The sequence below is a fragment of the Oncorhynchus nerka genome, linkage group LG10, assembly GCF_034236695.1.
Source record: "Oncorhynchus nerka isolate Pitt River linkage group LG10, Oner_Uvic_2.0, whole genome shotgun sequence".
In the NCBI taxonomy this organism is placed as follows: Eukaryota; Metazoa; Chordata; class Actinopteri; order Salmoniformes; family Salmonidae; genus Oncorhynchus; species Oncorhynchus nerka.
In genome coordinates this window covers 64,574,520-64,589,839 of record NC_088405.1, presented here as the reverse complement: position 1 = coordinate 64,589,839, position 15,320 = coordinate 64,574,520, and the positions used below count along the sequence as shown (strand labels likewise).

The 15,320-nt window shown below is 42.1% G+C and overlaps 1 protein-coding gene across 1 annotated transcript; it reads left to right on the top strand.

The window, feature by feature from the left end:
- On the top strand, positions 1 to 14,650 carry LOC115135836 (guanine nucleotide-binding protein G(I)/G(S)/G(T) subunit beta-2). Its single transcript, XM_029670964.2, has 10 exons — positions 1 to 820; positions 9,408 to 9,511; positions 10,120 to 10,158; positions 10,390 to 10,496; positions 10,627 to 10,690; positions 11,094 to 11,256; positions 11,707 to 11,773; positions 12,574 to 12,775; positions 12,984 to 13,200; positions 13,455 to 14,650. Exons 2-10 carry the CDS (start codon positions 9,455 to 9,457, stop codon positions 13,559 to 13,561), a joined length of 1,023 nt encoding a protein of 340 aa, XP_029526824.1. The 5' UTR covers positions 1 to 820; positions 9,408 to 9,454; the 3' UTR covers positions 13,562 to 14,650.
- Positions 14,651 to 15,320: the final 670 nt, after the last annotated feature.

Below are 15,320 nucleotides of genomic sequence, written 5' to 3'. Positions count from 1 at the left end.
GCAGATTTCATCTGAAACTACGTTATTGTGTTAGATGTATTAGAATTCTGCAATTTAGAGATAAAAATAAAATAACACCTCGTGTGAATATACATTATTGCATGCTATTATTTTATTTATTTATTTGTGTACCGATGGGTGGGTTTCCTGTACCTCCGGCAAGATAGCCTTTTTTAAATTGTATTTATATTTTTCTCTCAAGAGCTTAAGCCTGTGTTTTGCAATTTATTTAATAATTCATTTTTGACGAGGAGGCGGCGGTCATTACGAAGCGAGGGAGTGAGAGGAGAGAGGGAGGAGGAAGAGATCCGCGAACTAGCAAGGGAGGAAGGAAGCGAGGATCAAGAAAAATACAATCAAGAGAAAAGCGGAGCATAGAAAACCCATTTATTAATTTCATAAGGTTCAGTGCATTTTCTTTGATGCGTGGACAGACTGCAATTGTGTTCAACTCGCTCCAACAAAGATGTTTTCGAGTTTATGAAGGTCTCGGGCGTAGAAAAGCAAACCATTCTGAAGAGGAAACGGGAACACAACAGCAGATCTCATCTTTTCAAGAGGTCCAATCAAACGGAGATATGGTGTCTGTGTACTTCGATCTTTAATATTGATTTGTACAGCCGACATTGGAGATACTCTGAGCAAGAATCTAGAAGACAAGGAGCAGAGAGGATATTGAAAATATCTACATATTTTTGTCCCTATTTTGTTTTCTAAAGAAAAAAGGGGCCAATAAACACCCCCAGCCTTTTTGAAACATTGCATCCAGATATTTTTTTCGAGAAAGACCAGCAACCTCATCGGAAGCATTAACTAACAGGTAGCCAGCCATCCATTATAAAATGCTGTCAGAATTGTCTTGGATGTAAGATGGCTGGATGATGATGGGCCTATTCATGACTATGCTCATCATTTCGATGAAATAGTTTTTCATCTGTATTTTTTGGTAAATATATACATATGGACAAACATCCCCACTGTACAAATGGTTTTATATCTGCGTATAGCATAACTTGCTGTACATTATTACGATAACCTATATTAATAGAAAACCCCTTAAGCGTTTGCATATTTAGCGGCTTCGAAAAATGCCAGGGTTGCCAGGGTGTCAATGCCATTAACCGTGAATGCCCATGGCTCACTGCTATAATAATCGAATTAGGGCCTTAAATTCATCAAGTTACTGCTACCTATGTCAAGTAGCTCTATACATTTGTAGGTAGCCTAGGCTACTGTTGCTTGCAGTGAGGGAGTAGCCGTCTGAGTTGCGCCGCAAGGCCGATGTAGGCAACCTATTTGTTGATCAGGGAAGGCTCTATAACAGTGTCTGTGCTGCTATCTGACCTTAAAATGGATTTCACATTCAATGCAAGGAATTTGTTTAGATTTCTAGAAAATTATACCGAACGTCAATCCAATGACGCTAATATAATGTGCTTAATATGAGTTTACCAGTCTTGGTTCTCTGTGAAATATCAACCGAATAGACCAGTAGGCCTATCATTTACTGTGCATGAACATAAGGGGTGTGGCCACATTGTCATTTTGCATAATTCTTCCAAAGCAGAAGCATGTCTTTGACCCATAGTTTAGGTCAATTATCATTGGTTATCTCTGGTCTTAGAGAAAAGGCTTAAATAGCTATTATGGTTACATTTTAGCCCACATATTCTAAGCACTGGACACGTGGGTTGTTCGGTACAATAAATCATCATCACTATTCAGCAGTGTTCCATCATCTGGCCTTCTGTAACAATCTGTCTCTTTGTGATGGGCGTCCAGGGCCCTGCGCACATGTGGATTGGAATAAGATTGGCTACAGCAGCACCATTTGAACAATTATTACATATACAGATTAAAGTGAGCGTTAAAATATATCATTCCATTCCCAGAGAATTCACTGTGTGGAACACATCCTGGCCTAGATGGGGCACTTTAAGGTCTTGTCTGCTGTGTATTTTACAATTGTTGTACATCTGCAATAGGCTTACAACACTAATTTATGTAAATGATGCCTTCAGTCCACAGCATCAAGAACAACCTTGATGTTCAACACTTCAATTCTACCAGAAGCCCTTTCATACAGTGATGTTCTTGCGGAAGGGTTAGGAACAGGAATTTGTGTCCAGACAACATGGGATTGGTTTGGTTACTACCTGGTGAGGTGAATTGCATTGTGATAACAAAGTCCAAGAAAGCATGTGGAAAGGAGGAAACCAAAAATGGGGCATTTGATGATGTCAATGGGCGATTGCGTCTCATCACATTTCATGATGCCCACTCCTCTCCTCTCCCACCCTGGTGTCTGGTGATGATGCACCACCACCACCCCCCTTAGTGCTTTATTGGCTAAATGAGCAGCTGTGCCAGGAGACTGTGACCCACTCATTTCCTCCTGTCGCCTTCCATTAGTGCTGTGTGATCCATCTGGTTGGAGGTTCCCCCAGGGAACAATGACCCAGCTAATTGCTCGTCTCCCTAGCCTAGTAGATGGCGATGGTGTGGATGTTTCTGGTTGTTTGTGCATGTGAAGTTGGAAGCCTTTAATAACATGGAACATGTGATGTGAGTGTTAGGTAATGCTAACTAACTATGAGGCACTGGGATTAGAGGAATATATGAAAAATGTGAACACCACCTGTGACACTACCTGATACATGCAGTCTACCTGTGAACACTATCTGATACATGCAGTCTACAGTCTACCTGTGAACACTACCTGATACATGCAGTCTACAGTCTACCTGTGAACACTACCTGATACATGCAGTCTACAGTTTACCTGTGATACTACCTGATACATGCAGTCTACAGTCTACCTGTGAACACTACCTGATACATGCAGTCTACAGTCTACCTGTGAACACTACCTGATACATGCAGTCTACCTATGAACACTACCTGATACATGCAGTCTACAGTCTACCTGTGATACTACCTGATACATGCAGTCTATAGTCTACCTGTGATACTACCTGATACATGCAGTCTATAGTCTACCTGTGAACACTACCTGATACATGCAATCTAAAGTCTACCTGTGAACACTACCTGATACATGCAGTATACAGTCTACCTGGGATACTACCTGATACATGCAGTGTACAGTCTACCTGTGAACACTACCTGATACATGCAGTCTACAGTCTACCTGTGGTACTACCTGATACATGCAGTCTACAGTCTACCTGTGATACTACCTGATACATGCAGTCTACAGTCTACCTGTGATACTACCTGATACATGCAGTCTACCTGTGAACACTACCTGATACATGCAGTCTACAGTCTACCTGGGATACTACCTGATACATGCAGTCTACAGTCTACCTGTGATACTACCTGATACAGGCAGTCTACCTGTCTGTGAATGCATGTTCTTTTTTAATATCTGTGTTTTCCAAGTACCGGTGCACTGCCACCGACAGAGGTATAGTATTGACAGTGATGCAAATCTAATGTGCAAAACAGAGTAGAATGGTTAGAGGTATTTCATCGGTGTCTAACAGATTTGAATAGTCCCACCAACTCATGTAAATACTTGTGCCCAATTTGGGATAGAATTTGAATGTGAAACCTCTCTCTCTCTCTTTCTTTCTCTTGTGGGGTTGGATGTAGATGGGAGGATTACTTATTACCCCTGGGTCCAATTTCTAATTCCATTGATGTTGGGCGATTAGGCCTGGCTCACAGTCAGTGTTCCAATTCATCCCAAAGACGTTTGATGGGGTTGAGGTCAGTGTTCTGTGCAGCCCAGTCAAGTTCTTTCACACTGATCTCAACAAACCATTTCTGTATGGACTCCGCTTTGTGCACAGGGGCATTGTCATGCTGAAACATGAAAGGGCTTTTCCCAAACTGTTGCCACAAAGTTGGAAGCACAGAATGGCCTAGAATGACGTTGTATGCTGTAGTGTTAAGATGTCCCTTCACTGGAACTAAGGTGCCTTGCCCAAACCATAATAACAGCCCCAGACCATTATCCCCGGGCGCTGAAGACATGGATGACGATTTAAGCACCTCTCAGATTCAGAAGGGTTCGGTCAAATGCGGAAAACACATTTCAGTTGAATACATCCTTTCCCTTTTCTCCTCCACCAAACGTTACAGCTGTCACTATGCATTCAGATGGTGAAGCGTGATTCATCACTCCAGAGAACGCATTTCCACTGCTCCAGAGTTCAATGGCGGCAAGCTTTACACCGCTCCAGCCAATGCTTGACATTGCGCATGGTGATCTTAGGCTTGTGTGCGGCTACTCGGCCATGGAAAGCCGTTTCATGAAGCTCCCTGCTAACAGCTCTTGTGCTGATGTTGCTTCCAGAGGCAGTTTGGAACTCGGTAGTGAGTGTTGCAACCGAGGACAGACGATTTTTACACGCTTCAGCACTTGACGGTCCTGTACTGTGAGCTTGTGTGGCCTACCACTTTGCAGCTGAGCCATTGTTGCTCCTAGACATTTCCACCTCAGAATAACAGCACTTGCAGTTGACCGGGGCAGCTCCAGCAGGGTAGAAATGTGCTGAACTGATTTGTTGGAAAGGTGGCATGCTATGACGGTGCCACGTTGAGCTCTTCAGTAAGTCACTGAGCTCTTCAGTAAGGCCATTCTACTGCCAATGTTTGTCTATGGAGATTGCATGGCTGTATGCTTGATTGTATACACCTGTCAGTAACGGGTGTGGCTAATTTTGAAGGGGGTCAAAACATACAACACATACTTTTGTATATATAGTGTATATATACAGTACCAGTCAAAATTCTGGACAGCTACTCATTCAAGAGTTTTTCTTTATTTTTTACTATTTTCTACATTGTATAATAATGGTGAAGACATCAAAACTATGAAATAACATACATGGAATCATGTAGTAACCAAAAGTGTTAAACAAATCAAAATATATTTTATATTTGAGATTCCATATGCCATGATGACAGCTTTGTACACGCTTGGCATTCTCTCAACCAGCTTCATGAGGTAGTCACCTGGAATGCATTTCAATTAACAGGTGTGCCTTTTTAAAAGTTACTTTGTGGAATTTATTTCCCTCTTAATGCATTTGAGCCAATCAGTTTTGTTGTGACAAGGTAGAGGTGGCATACAGAAGATAGCCCTATTTGGTAAAAGACCAAGTCCATATTATGGCAAGAACAGCTCAAATAAGTGATGAGAAACGACAGTCCATCATTACTTTAAGACATGAAGATCAGTCATTCCGGGAAAATGTCAAGAACTTTGGATTGCAGTCGCAAAAAACATCAAGCGCAATTTTCAAAATTTAAATTGAACCTTTATATAACTAGGCAAGTTAGTTAAGAACAAATTCTTATTTTCAATGACGGCCTAGGAACAGTGGATTTCCCCTGTTCAGGGGCAGGACGACAGATTTGTACCTTGTCAGGTCGGGCATTCGAAATTGCAACCTTTACTAGTCCAACGCTCTAACCACTAGGCTACCCTGCTGCCCCGATGAAATTGGCTCTCATGAGGACCGCCACAGGAAAGGAAGACCCTGACTCGGACTCTGCTGCAGAGGAAAAAGTTCATTAGAGTTAACTGCACATCTGAAATTGCAGCCCAAATAAATGCTTCGGAGTTCAAGTAACAGACGCATCGCAACATCAACTATTCAAAGGAGACGGCGTGAATCAGGCCTTCATGGTCAAATTGCTGCAAAGAAACCACTACTAAATGATACCAATAAGAAGAAGAAGAGACTTGCTTGGGCCAAGAAACACGAGTAATGGACTTAGACCGGTGAAAATCTGTCCTTTGGTCTGAAGAATCCTAATGTGAGATTTTTGGTTCCAACCCCTGTGTCTTTGTGAAATGCAGAGTAGGTGAATGGATGATCTCCACGTGTGGTTCCCACCGTGAAGCATGGAGGAGGAGGTGTGGGGGTGCTTTGCTGGTGACACTGTGATTTATTTAGAATTCAAGGCACACTTAACCAGCATGGCTACCACAGCATTCTACAGCGATATGCAAGCCCATCTTGTTTGCGCTTAGTGGAACTATAATTTGTTTTCAACAGGACAATGACGCAACACACCTCCAGGTTGTGTAAGGGCTATTTGACCAGGAGGGAGAGTGATGGAGTGGTGAATCAGATGACCTGGCCTCCACAATCACCCGACCTCAACCCAATTGAGATGGCTTGGGATGAATTGGATTGCAGAGTGAAGGAAAAGCAGCCAACAAGTGCTCAGCATTTGTGGCAACTCCTTCAAGACTGCTGGAAAAGCATTCCAGGTGAAGCTGGCCGAGAGAATGCCCAGAGTGTGCAAAGATGTCAAGGCATAGGGTGGCTACTTTGAAGGATCTAAAATCAAAAATATATTTTGATTTGTTTAACAGTTTTGGTTACTACATGATTCTCTATGTGTTATTTCATAGTTTTTGTTTTGTTTTTTTGTCTTCACTATTATTCTACAATGTAGAAAATATAAAGAAAAGCCCTTGAACTGTATATGTATATAATGGTGTGTACTGTAGAGAGTATGGACCGTATATGAATAGAAAAAAAGTGTACAGCAGTAGTTATATAGGATGAGCCTTGACTAGAACACAGTATATACATATGACAGTAATGGTAACAATGTGATGGTAACAATATACAGTTGAAGTCGGAATTTACATACACTTAGGTTGGAGTCATTAAAACTCGTTTTTCAACCACTCAACAAATCTCTTGTTAACCAACTATAGTTTGGCTAGTCGGGTAGGACATCTACTTTGTGCATGACACCAGTAATTTTTCCAAGAATTGTTTACAGACAGATTATTTCACTTATAATTCACTGTATCACAATTCCAGTGGGTCAGAAGTTTACATACACTAAGTTGACTGTGCCTTTAAACAGCTTGGAAAATTCCATAAATTATGTCATAGCTTTAGAAGCTTCTGATAGGCTACTTGACATAATTTGAGTCAATTGGAGGTGTACCTGTGGATGTATTTCAAGGCCTACCTTCAAAGTCAGTGCCTCTTTGCTTGACATCATGGGAAAATAAAAAGAAATCAGCCAAGACCTCAGAAAACAATGGTAGACCTCCACAAGTCTGGTTCATCCTTGGGAGCAATTTCCAAACGCCTGAAGGTACCATGTTCATCTGTATAAACAATAGTATGCAAGTATAAACACCATGGGACCACGCAGCCGTCATACCGCTCAGGAAGGAGACGCGTTCTGTCTCCTAGAGATGAACGTACTTTGGTGCGAAAAGAGCATATCAATCCCAGAACAACAGCAAAGGACCTTGTGAAGATGCTGAAGGAAACGGGTACAAAAGTATCTTTATCCACAGTAAAACAAGTCCTATATTGACACAACCTGAAAGGCCGCTCAGCAAGGAAGAAGCCACTGGTTCTTCCTTGCTGATTGTACTTTTTAGAGAAATGTCCTCTGGTCTTATGAAACAAAAATTTAACTTTTTGGCCATAATGACCATTGTTATGTTTGGAGGAAAAGGGGGGAGGCTTGCAAGCCGAAGAACACCATCCCAACCGTGAAGCACAGGTGGCAGCATCATGTTGTGGGGGTGCTTTGCTGCAGGAGGGACTGGTGCACTTCACAAAATAGATGGCACCATGAGGATGGAAGTTTATGTGGATACATTGAAGCAACATCTCAAGACATCAGTAGTTAAAGTTAAAGCTTGGTCACAAATGGGTCTTCCAAATGGGCAATGACCCCAAGCATATTTCTTAAATTATGGCAAAATAGCTTAAGGATAACAAAGTCAAGGTATTGGAGTGGCCATCAAAAATCCCTGACCTCAATCCCATAGAAAATTTGTGGGCAGAACTGAAAATGTGTGTGCGAGCAAGGAGGCCGACAAACCTGACTCAGTTACACCAGCTCTGTCAGGAGGAATGGGCCAAAATTCACCCAACTTATTGTGGGAAGCTTGTGGAAGGCTACCTGAAATGTTTGACCCAAGTTCAACAATTTGAAGGCAATGCTACCAAATATTAATTGAGTGCATGTAAACTTCTGACCCACTGGGAATGTGATGAAATAAATAATAAAAGCTGAAATATTCTGACATTTCACCTTCTTAAAATAAAGTGGTGATTCTAACTGACCTAAAGACAGGGAATGTTTACTTGTATTACATTTCAGGAATTGTGAAAAACTGAGTTTAAATTTATTTGGTTAAGGTGTATGTAAACTTCCGACTTCAACTGCTGGTCTAGTGCAGTGTTTCCCAAACTCGGTCCTGTGGCGCTGTGTAGTGCTAGGGCAACAACCAAAACGTACACCCCTTGGGGTCCCCAGGACCGAGTTTGGGAAATGCTTGTCTAACGGGTGAAAAATGGAGTAATTTGGAAATGTAGTTTGTTATAATTCTAGTATCAGCCATTTTCAGGAGGATATTTCACTAGGTGATCCAGATCCTGCTGTAAAATAGTTTTCAGAGCACAGTATGCCTTCATTTTGTAAATGTAATGTGTGAACAACATAGATCACTAGTACGTGAGGCTGTTAAAGAGAAAAACATTAGTTTTGATACGGCAGATTGAACAAATTGACATTTTTGTGTCCACCAGAATTGACCATAATCGTTGGAATGTTGAATCATTAACAAGTCGTTGTAAAATATAGTAAGAAACAGGCAATAACATGGTAGTTATGGAAAAATTCCACTGCCAAATTCTTTGAATGACAGCTATGCTAAATAGAGATTCAAAACTGCTTTAACACACATTGCATGCATCAACCAATGGTTGTTCAATGTGTCTGTAATAAATAACAAATGCTGCCTGCAGTAATCCTAATCTTGTTTCTGTGCATTAAGTCGTTTGTGGATATCAGAGAGCCCATTAAATGATGAAGCGCTTTCTCAGATTATACCAGATTAGAGATTATTCTCCACTGATAAACCAGACAAGGCTGTACAACCATAAACATACAGATTACAAGCTTTCCATATTTTACATGTGCTATGTTGGTAAACCATGCACTTAAAATACTGAATTAAGTATTATTTGACCATTTATACACCCAATTTACTCAATCTAGCTGCCGCTCCGCAGCCATGTTTGTGATGGTGTAAAACAACTAGCCTCCGGGTGAAATATGCCAAAATGATTATGATGAGATCACACCCATTGATCTGGTTGAGACCAGCAGAGGACCACAAGACCTCTGATGTAGTTTGAGTCAATTACTCACCATGATAACACTGCAATCAAATCATTCAACCTGATACGCGTGTTATGTCATTACATTACAAGCAGATGATTGGTTTGTTCTGACGCAGGCACTGTCCATCATTCTATTTTGACGTTTCTTCTCTTCGACGGAATCCTAACTTTGAACTCTTATCACTCTCCTGGCAATCTGCATGAATGTTTTAAGTTTCACCTTTCATCCTATTTTCCATCCTTTGCTCCCACCAGGTGACTGTTTGAGTGACAGAGGATATCGTCGAGGCCAGGGATCCAAAATGAGCGAGCTGGAGCAGCTGCGTCAGGAGGCGGAACAACTTAGGAACCAGATAAGAGTATGGCCGCGTTCTCCTGCTCACACGTTGCATGCATCAACCAATGGTTGCGTGTCTTATCAATGTGCACTGCAGTCAGGCACTAGATTACTATACATATGATGTCGTTAGCTGACACATAAAATACCTATCCAGACGAAGTAAGATCAGCAACGTCTGAGCAGCGGAACACAGCCCAATTGTGATCTTTTTTTGCTAATTGGTCTTTTGACTAATCAGTTCAGCTCTTTTGCCAATAATTGGGCAAAATATCAGAATTGGTGTGCCTGTGTAAACACAGCCAGAATGTCACTGATCTGGGCCCACATTTACAAAGTCACAGAGCCTTGGAGTGCTGATCTAGGATCAGTTTGACCTTTTACTGTAGATTATACAGAATGAGATTACAGGATATGGACAGAAGGACCTGAACCTAGATCAGCAGTCCTACTCTGACGCTTTATGATCTCAATTAAAGCAGTAAAACCATTGGGTTTAGGAGAGAAGGGGGATGGTGGAAAAGGGAGTTGGCCTAATGAACCATATGGAGAGGTGGGGGGTTGACCTGGGTAAGATTGAGGGAGAGTGCTAATGCTTGTCTAACCACTCTCTGTTTCTCTGTCTCTTAGGATGCCAGGAAAGCATGTGGGGACTCAACCCTAACACAGGTAAGTAGCCCACATAAAAGACAACATGATTATAAACACATAGCCACATAAAAGACAGTATGATTGGTATAGATGTGTCTTGTGTCTGGAAGCCCCGAACACGGTCAATAAAAGTGTTTATCAATGCCTTAACCGACATACAATATAGCCTACAGTACATTACATTGCCACATTAACCCTGTGATAAACTTGTCTTCACAATACTTTTCTGTGTGTTTGTGTGTCAACCAGATAACAGCAGGTCTGGATCCAGTGGGGAGGATTCAGATGCGGACGAGGCGCACTCTTCGTGGCCACCTGGCTAAGATCTATGCCATGCACTGGGGCACAGACTCTAGGTGGGTGTAACGTTATGCCAACCCCTTAGGGGGCGTATCCCTCTCTCTTCACACTCTCACTCATGGTGGTACAAGCTGTGCTTGTTTTGAGTAGGTATAATACAATGGTTCTACCTCTTTGTCTCCACAGACTCCTGGTCAGCGCCTCTCAAGATGGAAAACTGATCATCTGGGACAGCTACACCACTAACAAGGTGAGAGCTGCACCCAAATAACAATAATAACAACAACAATCTCCCCGAGAGGCCTGACTAGGTTGACTCACTGTCTGCCTTCAGGAATTGGAAGTTAAATGGGAGCATACTAAAGACCTTCCTTTACTAGGAATGTGTGTTTGACTCATCTCATAATCTGCTTACATCATAACCACCCAGAGTCACTTTGACATTCAAATGACATTATGCAACGGCACCCAGAAAAGACCCCCACAATTCAGTATAGGGGAAGCACGATGGACTATTATTGTGCTACTTCTGCTGTGTCTGGATTTGGACTTGGAGCAGGACTCATGCCTGGCCCCAGTTGTGATGCTACTCTCCTTCTCCATGGCCATGCCTTTATTCTGTGACACACAGTGACCAACTCTTATCCCCCCAGATGCATGCTATCCCCCTGCGCTCCTCCTGGGTGATGACCTGTGCATATGCCCCCTCTGGTAACTACGTGGCCTGTGGAGGTCTGGACAACATTTGCTCCATCTACTGCTTGAAGACCCGTGAGGGCAACGTCAGGGTCAGCAGGGAATTACCTGGACACACAGGTGAAGAAGCACTACTACACACAAATACCTATGTGACAAAAAGCTTGAGGGATTTTGTGTTCATTTTCCTTTGAGAAATCATGGAAGTGTCTTAGCTAGGTTATGTGATTTTATTTGAACCTCACCGACTCTTAACTTCCCCTGTGGCACTACATATGGTTGTGTATGCAGTTCAGTTGTGTATTCCTACCTGTCCCTCGGTGAGCCCCAGGTTCCAAACAAGGATGACTTTAATTCACATGGCTAATTAGTCACAGAGCAACACAATTATAACGACCTGAGACATCCGCTAGAATGTCCCTTAGCTGCGTTACAGTGCTAGCTCACCTGTGGCTTCAAATGAGTCACATTCTGTAGCATGAGTATCGTTGTAGTTAAGTCTCTGTAGGAGTAACATGCATTGATATGCTGCAGTCAGTGTTCTAATAGATGTTTTTATTTGTGCTACAGGTTACCTGTCCTGTTGCCGTTTCATCGATGACAATCAAATCATCACAAGCTCAGGAGACACTACCTGGTGAGTCCTGATGGATTAGTTACCAAGGCTGATGGAGAATGCAAATATAAATATACTAGATCTCCCACATTTTAGCGTCCCCCTCGTGAAAGCGAAGCTACTTTTTCCTGCAATTCCTACACATTTTTCCATAGGGTAGAGGAAGGTGCTTGCAGTTTTTATATGATAACTGATGATCAATTAGTCCCACCACGGTCGGTAATTCAATCATTCTTACCACAAGTTTAGATTGGTAAAGTCTAGCGGCCAGCAAATTTTTTTTTGCTGACATGGGCTAATTGCGCATGGCTACAACCACATGTCCCAATTGCACCTTGTGTATTCTATTATTCTAACTCTCAACAGTAAGTTGAGACCCCGACCTGAGTTCCAAAAAAGATATACAGTACCAGTCAAAAGTTTGGACACACCTACTCATTCCTGGGTTTTTTCTTTATTTGTACTATTTTCTACATTGTAGAATAATAGTGAAGACATCATATAAATATATTTTGATATGTTTAACACTTTTTTGGTTACTACATGATTCCATATGTGTTATTTTATAGATTTGACATCTTCAATTATTATTCTACAATGTAAAAATAAAGAAACCCTTGAATGAGCAGGTGTGTCCAAACTTTTTACTGGTACTGTATATATTTTCTTGGTGTAAAATTGGTCCACAGGCCTACAAAAGGGCCAGTTGCCCATCCCTGGTCTATACTGGTACTAGCTATGAGCTAACCCAAACTTACACTTAAAATGGTCTAATAACAGCTGTTAAATCCAGTGGGTCCCTGTTCTGTTCTCTCCCCCAGTGCGCTGTGGGACATCGAGACCAGCCAGCAGACCACAGTGTTTTCGGGCCACAGCGGTGACGTCATGAGCCTGTCTCTGTCCCCAGACTTCCGCACCTTTGTGTCCGGAGCCTGTGACGCCTCCATTAAGCTGTGGGACATCAGGGACAGCATGTGCCGACAGACGTTCACGGGCCATGAGTCTGACATCAACGCAGTCTGTGTGAGTGTGCTGAAAAGCTGGGGGCCACTGGTGACCTGCTTTCTGGTTCATGTCATGGCATTAAGCCAGGATACCATAGACATGTCACTGTTCCCAAAGTCCTTCATGTTAGCTGCACTAGCTAATGCTAGTGTTTAAAGTACCTAATGCTAGGTGCATGCCTAGCTGATCTACCATGTCTGTCCCTCCCTCTCTCCTCCCTCCCCAGTTCTTTCCCAACGGCAGCGCCTTTGCCACCGGCTCCGACGACGCCACCTGCAGGCTGTTCGACCTGCGCGCCGACCAGGAACTCAGCCTGTACTCTCACGACAACATCATCTGTGGCATCACCTCCGTGGCCTTCTCCAGATCCGGACGGCTGCTACTGGCCGGCTACGACGACTTCAACTGCAACATCTGGGACGCCATGAAGGGAGATCGAGCAGGTCAGTGGAGTATTAGGGAGTGGCTGTCATTTAGGTGGCAGCCATTGTTGTTTCTGACTATTCATCAGACCAATGACTGATATCAGAAAAGACAATGGTATATCTTCTGATTTTATTGAAATATTAGACTTCAATTCACAAGCTGATCTCAAGTTTAATTCAACTCTCCACTAAGGGATCCCTGTGTTAAGGGGTATTGATAAGATGGCTAACTATGACACCTGATGACATTTGTTTGTCCCTCCCTGTGTCAGGAGTGTTAGCTGGCCATGACAATCGTGTGAGCTGTCTAGGCGTGACTGATGATGGCATGGCTGTGGCCACTGGGTCCTGGGACAGCTTCCTCAAGATCTGGAACTGACCTGAGCCATGCGCGTGCACACACATACACACATTATTGATCATACAAAGTATTCACATCTCACATTTTGGTACACATAGTTTGCACACTGTATTCACACTGTACGTAAAGATGTACACATACACATTGAAACATTGTACATAATATATATATAACGCCAATTAGGTATGAGTTTACACAGACACACATGCCACTTGCAATTTGACATGTTACCAATCCCATTGTATGCAGGAAGAGTCCACCAGAATTACAAACAAATGCCAACACTACCCACAACTGATATGTACACAGCACACACTCGAGTACCATATGTCATTGGAACCACCGTAAAAGATGTGACCAAATTCAATAAAATCCTCACATCTGCTAAACTAAAACACGCACATACATGCACACACACACATATATACAGTACATGTTTATTTCTGAGAGAAACTCTATCCCTTGAGCTAAATGGGGGAGAGGTAGTTATTGGACAATTCTGTTTTTCGTTTGTTTACTCAGTCCCAAATACCCCTAAAATTGATTTTCTGTGCTACAGTAGATGTGTGTCTCTGTGACAGGGTGAAAAAAGTGACAGAGGGAATAGACTGATGGGCTGGAAAAGCAAGAGAATAAGTGAATCCATTAACACTCGAGAGACTACAGACAGGGAGATAGAGCCGACTTTCCAGTGACACTGTTAAAGGAAAATCAAGATAAACCATCAATTCTTAAAGTTTCTCCTGGCTCAAACAAAATGCTATCATGTAGTTACTGTTTTTATAGATATGTACACCCACATAAGTAAATATGATAGTTTTGGTTTTGATGTTTTTTTTCTTTTTTTACGCTTATTTTATTCATGTTTTCCCTGTGTGCCTCAGATACACTTTAAGGATAATTAATAGAGAATAATGAAATTAAACTAAATGAAATCAATAAAATGAGAGATTCACAAGATGAGTGAGAAAAATGGATTATCAAGAGACAACTCTCAAATAAGCAGGGGCAATATTCATACTTTGACTTTGTCAATATATTATGTCAACTTTATGATGGTATACATTGTACATACTATTAATAAATACACGTAGCCTCTTGCCAGTTTCGGCTAGTTGTGTGTACTTTCTTTTTTAGCATTGCGTGTTTAAAATGATGCATGCTAGTTTAAGGGAGATATGGGGATCATGTTTAGCACAAAACAAACAGTGAATTTGAAATGCTATGATGAACCAATTTGAACCTTTATGAAACCTACCTGACGCCCAGATTTCTGTTCCAGTTTCTAAACAAACTGATTCATAATACGGTGTCGGGTCATTTTTTTTAGAGTAGTCAGATGTATTCATGAAAATCATGGCTTGTATACGATTCTCTACCCTTCTTCCAGGAGCGTTCACTCCCACAGATGGATTTTAAAGGGATTGGATGGGTGCATGCAAGACCAAGGGAGTTCACCATGTTCTTTACACCAGTCTATTCCCTAATTCCACAAGGGGAGTGTACATGTTCACTTCAGGGATATGGTTGATTAGCACGGTTTCCCAAACTCTGTCCTGGGGCCCACCCCTGGTTGCACGTTTAGTTTTATGCCTGAGCACTACACAGCTGATTCAAATCACCAACACATCAAGCTTAGATTATTTGAATTAGCTGCGTAGTGATAGGGGGAAGAAGAAAAAACATGCACCCAGGGAGGGCCCCATGACAGAGTTTGGGGGACCCAAGCCTGGTAAATGTGTTGGTTGGAGTGAAGGCCTGCATGATGGTAGGAACT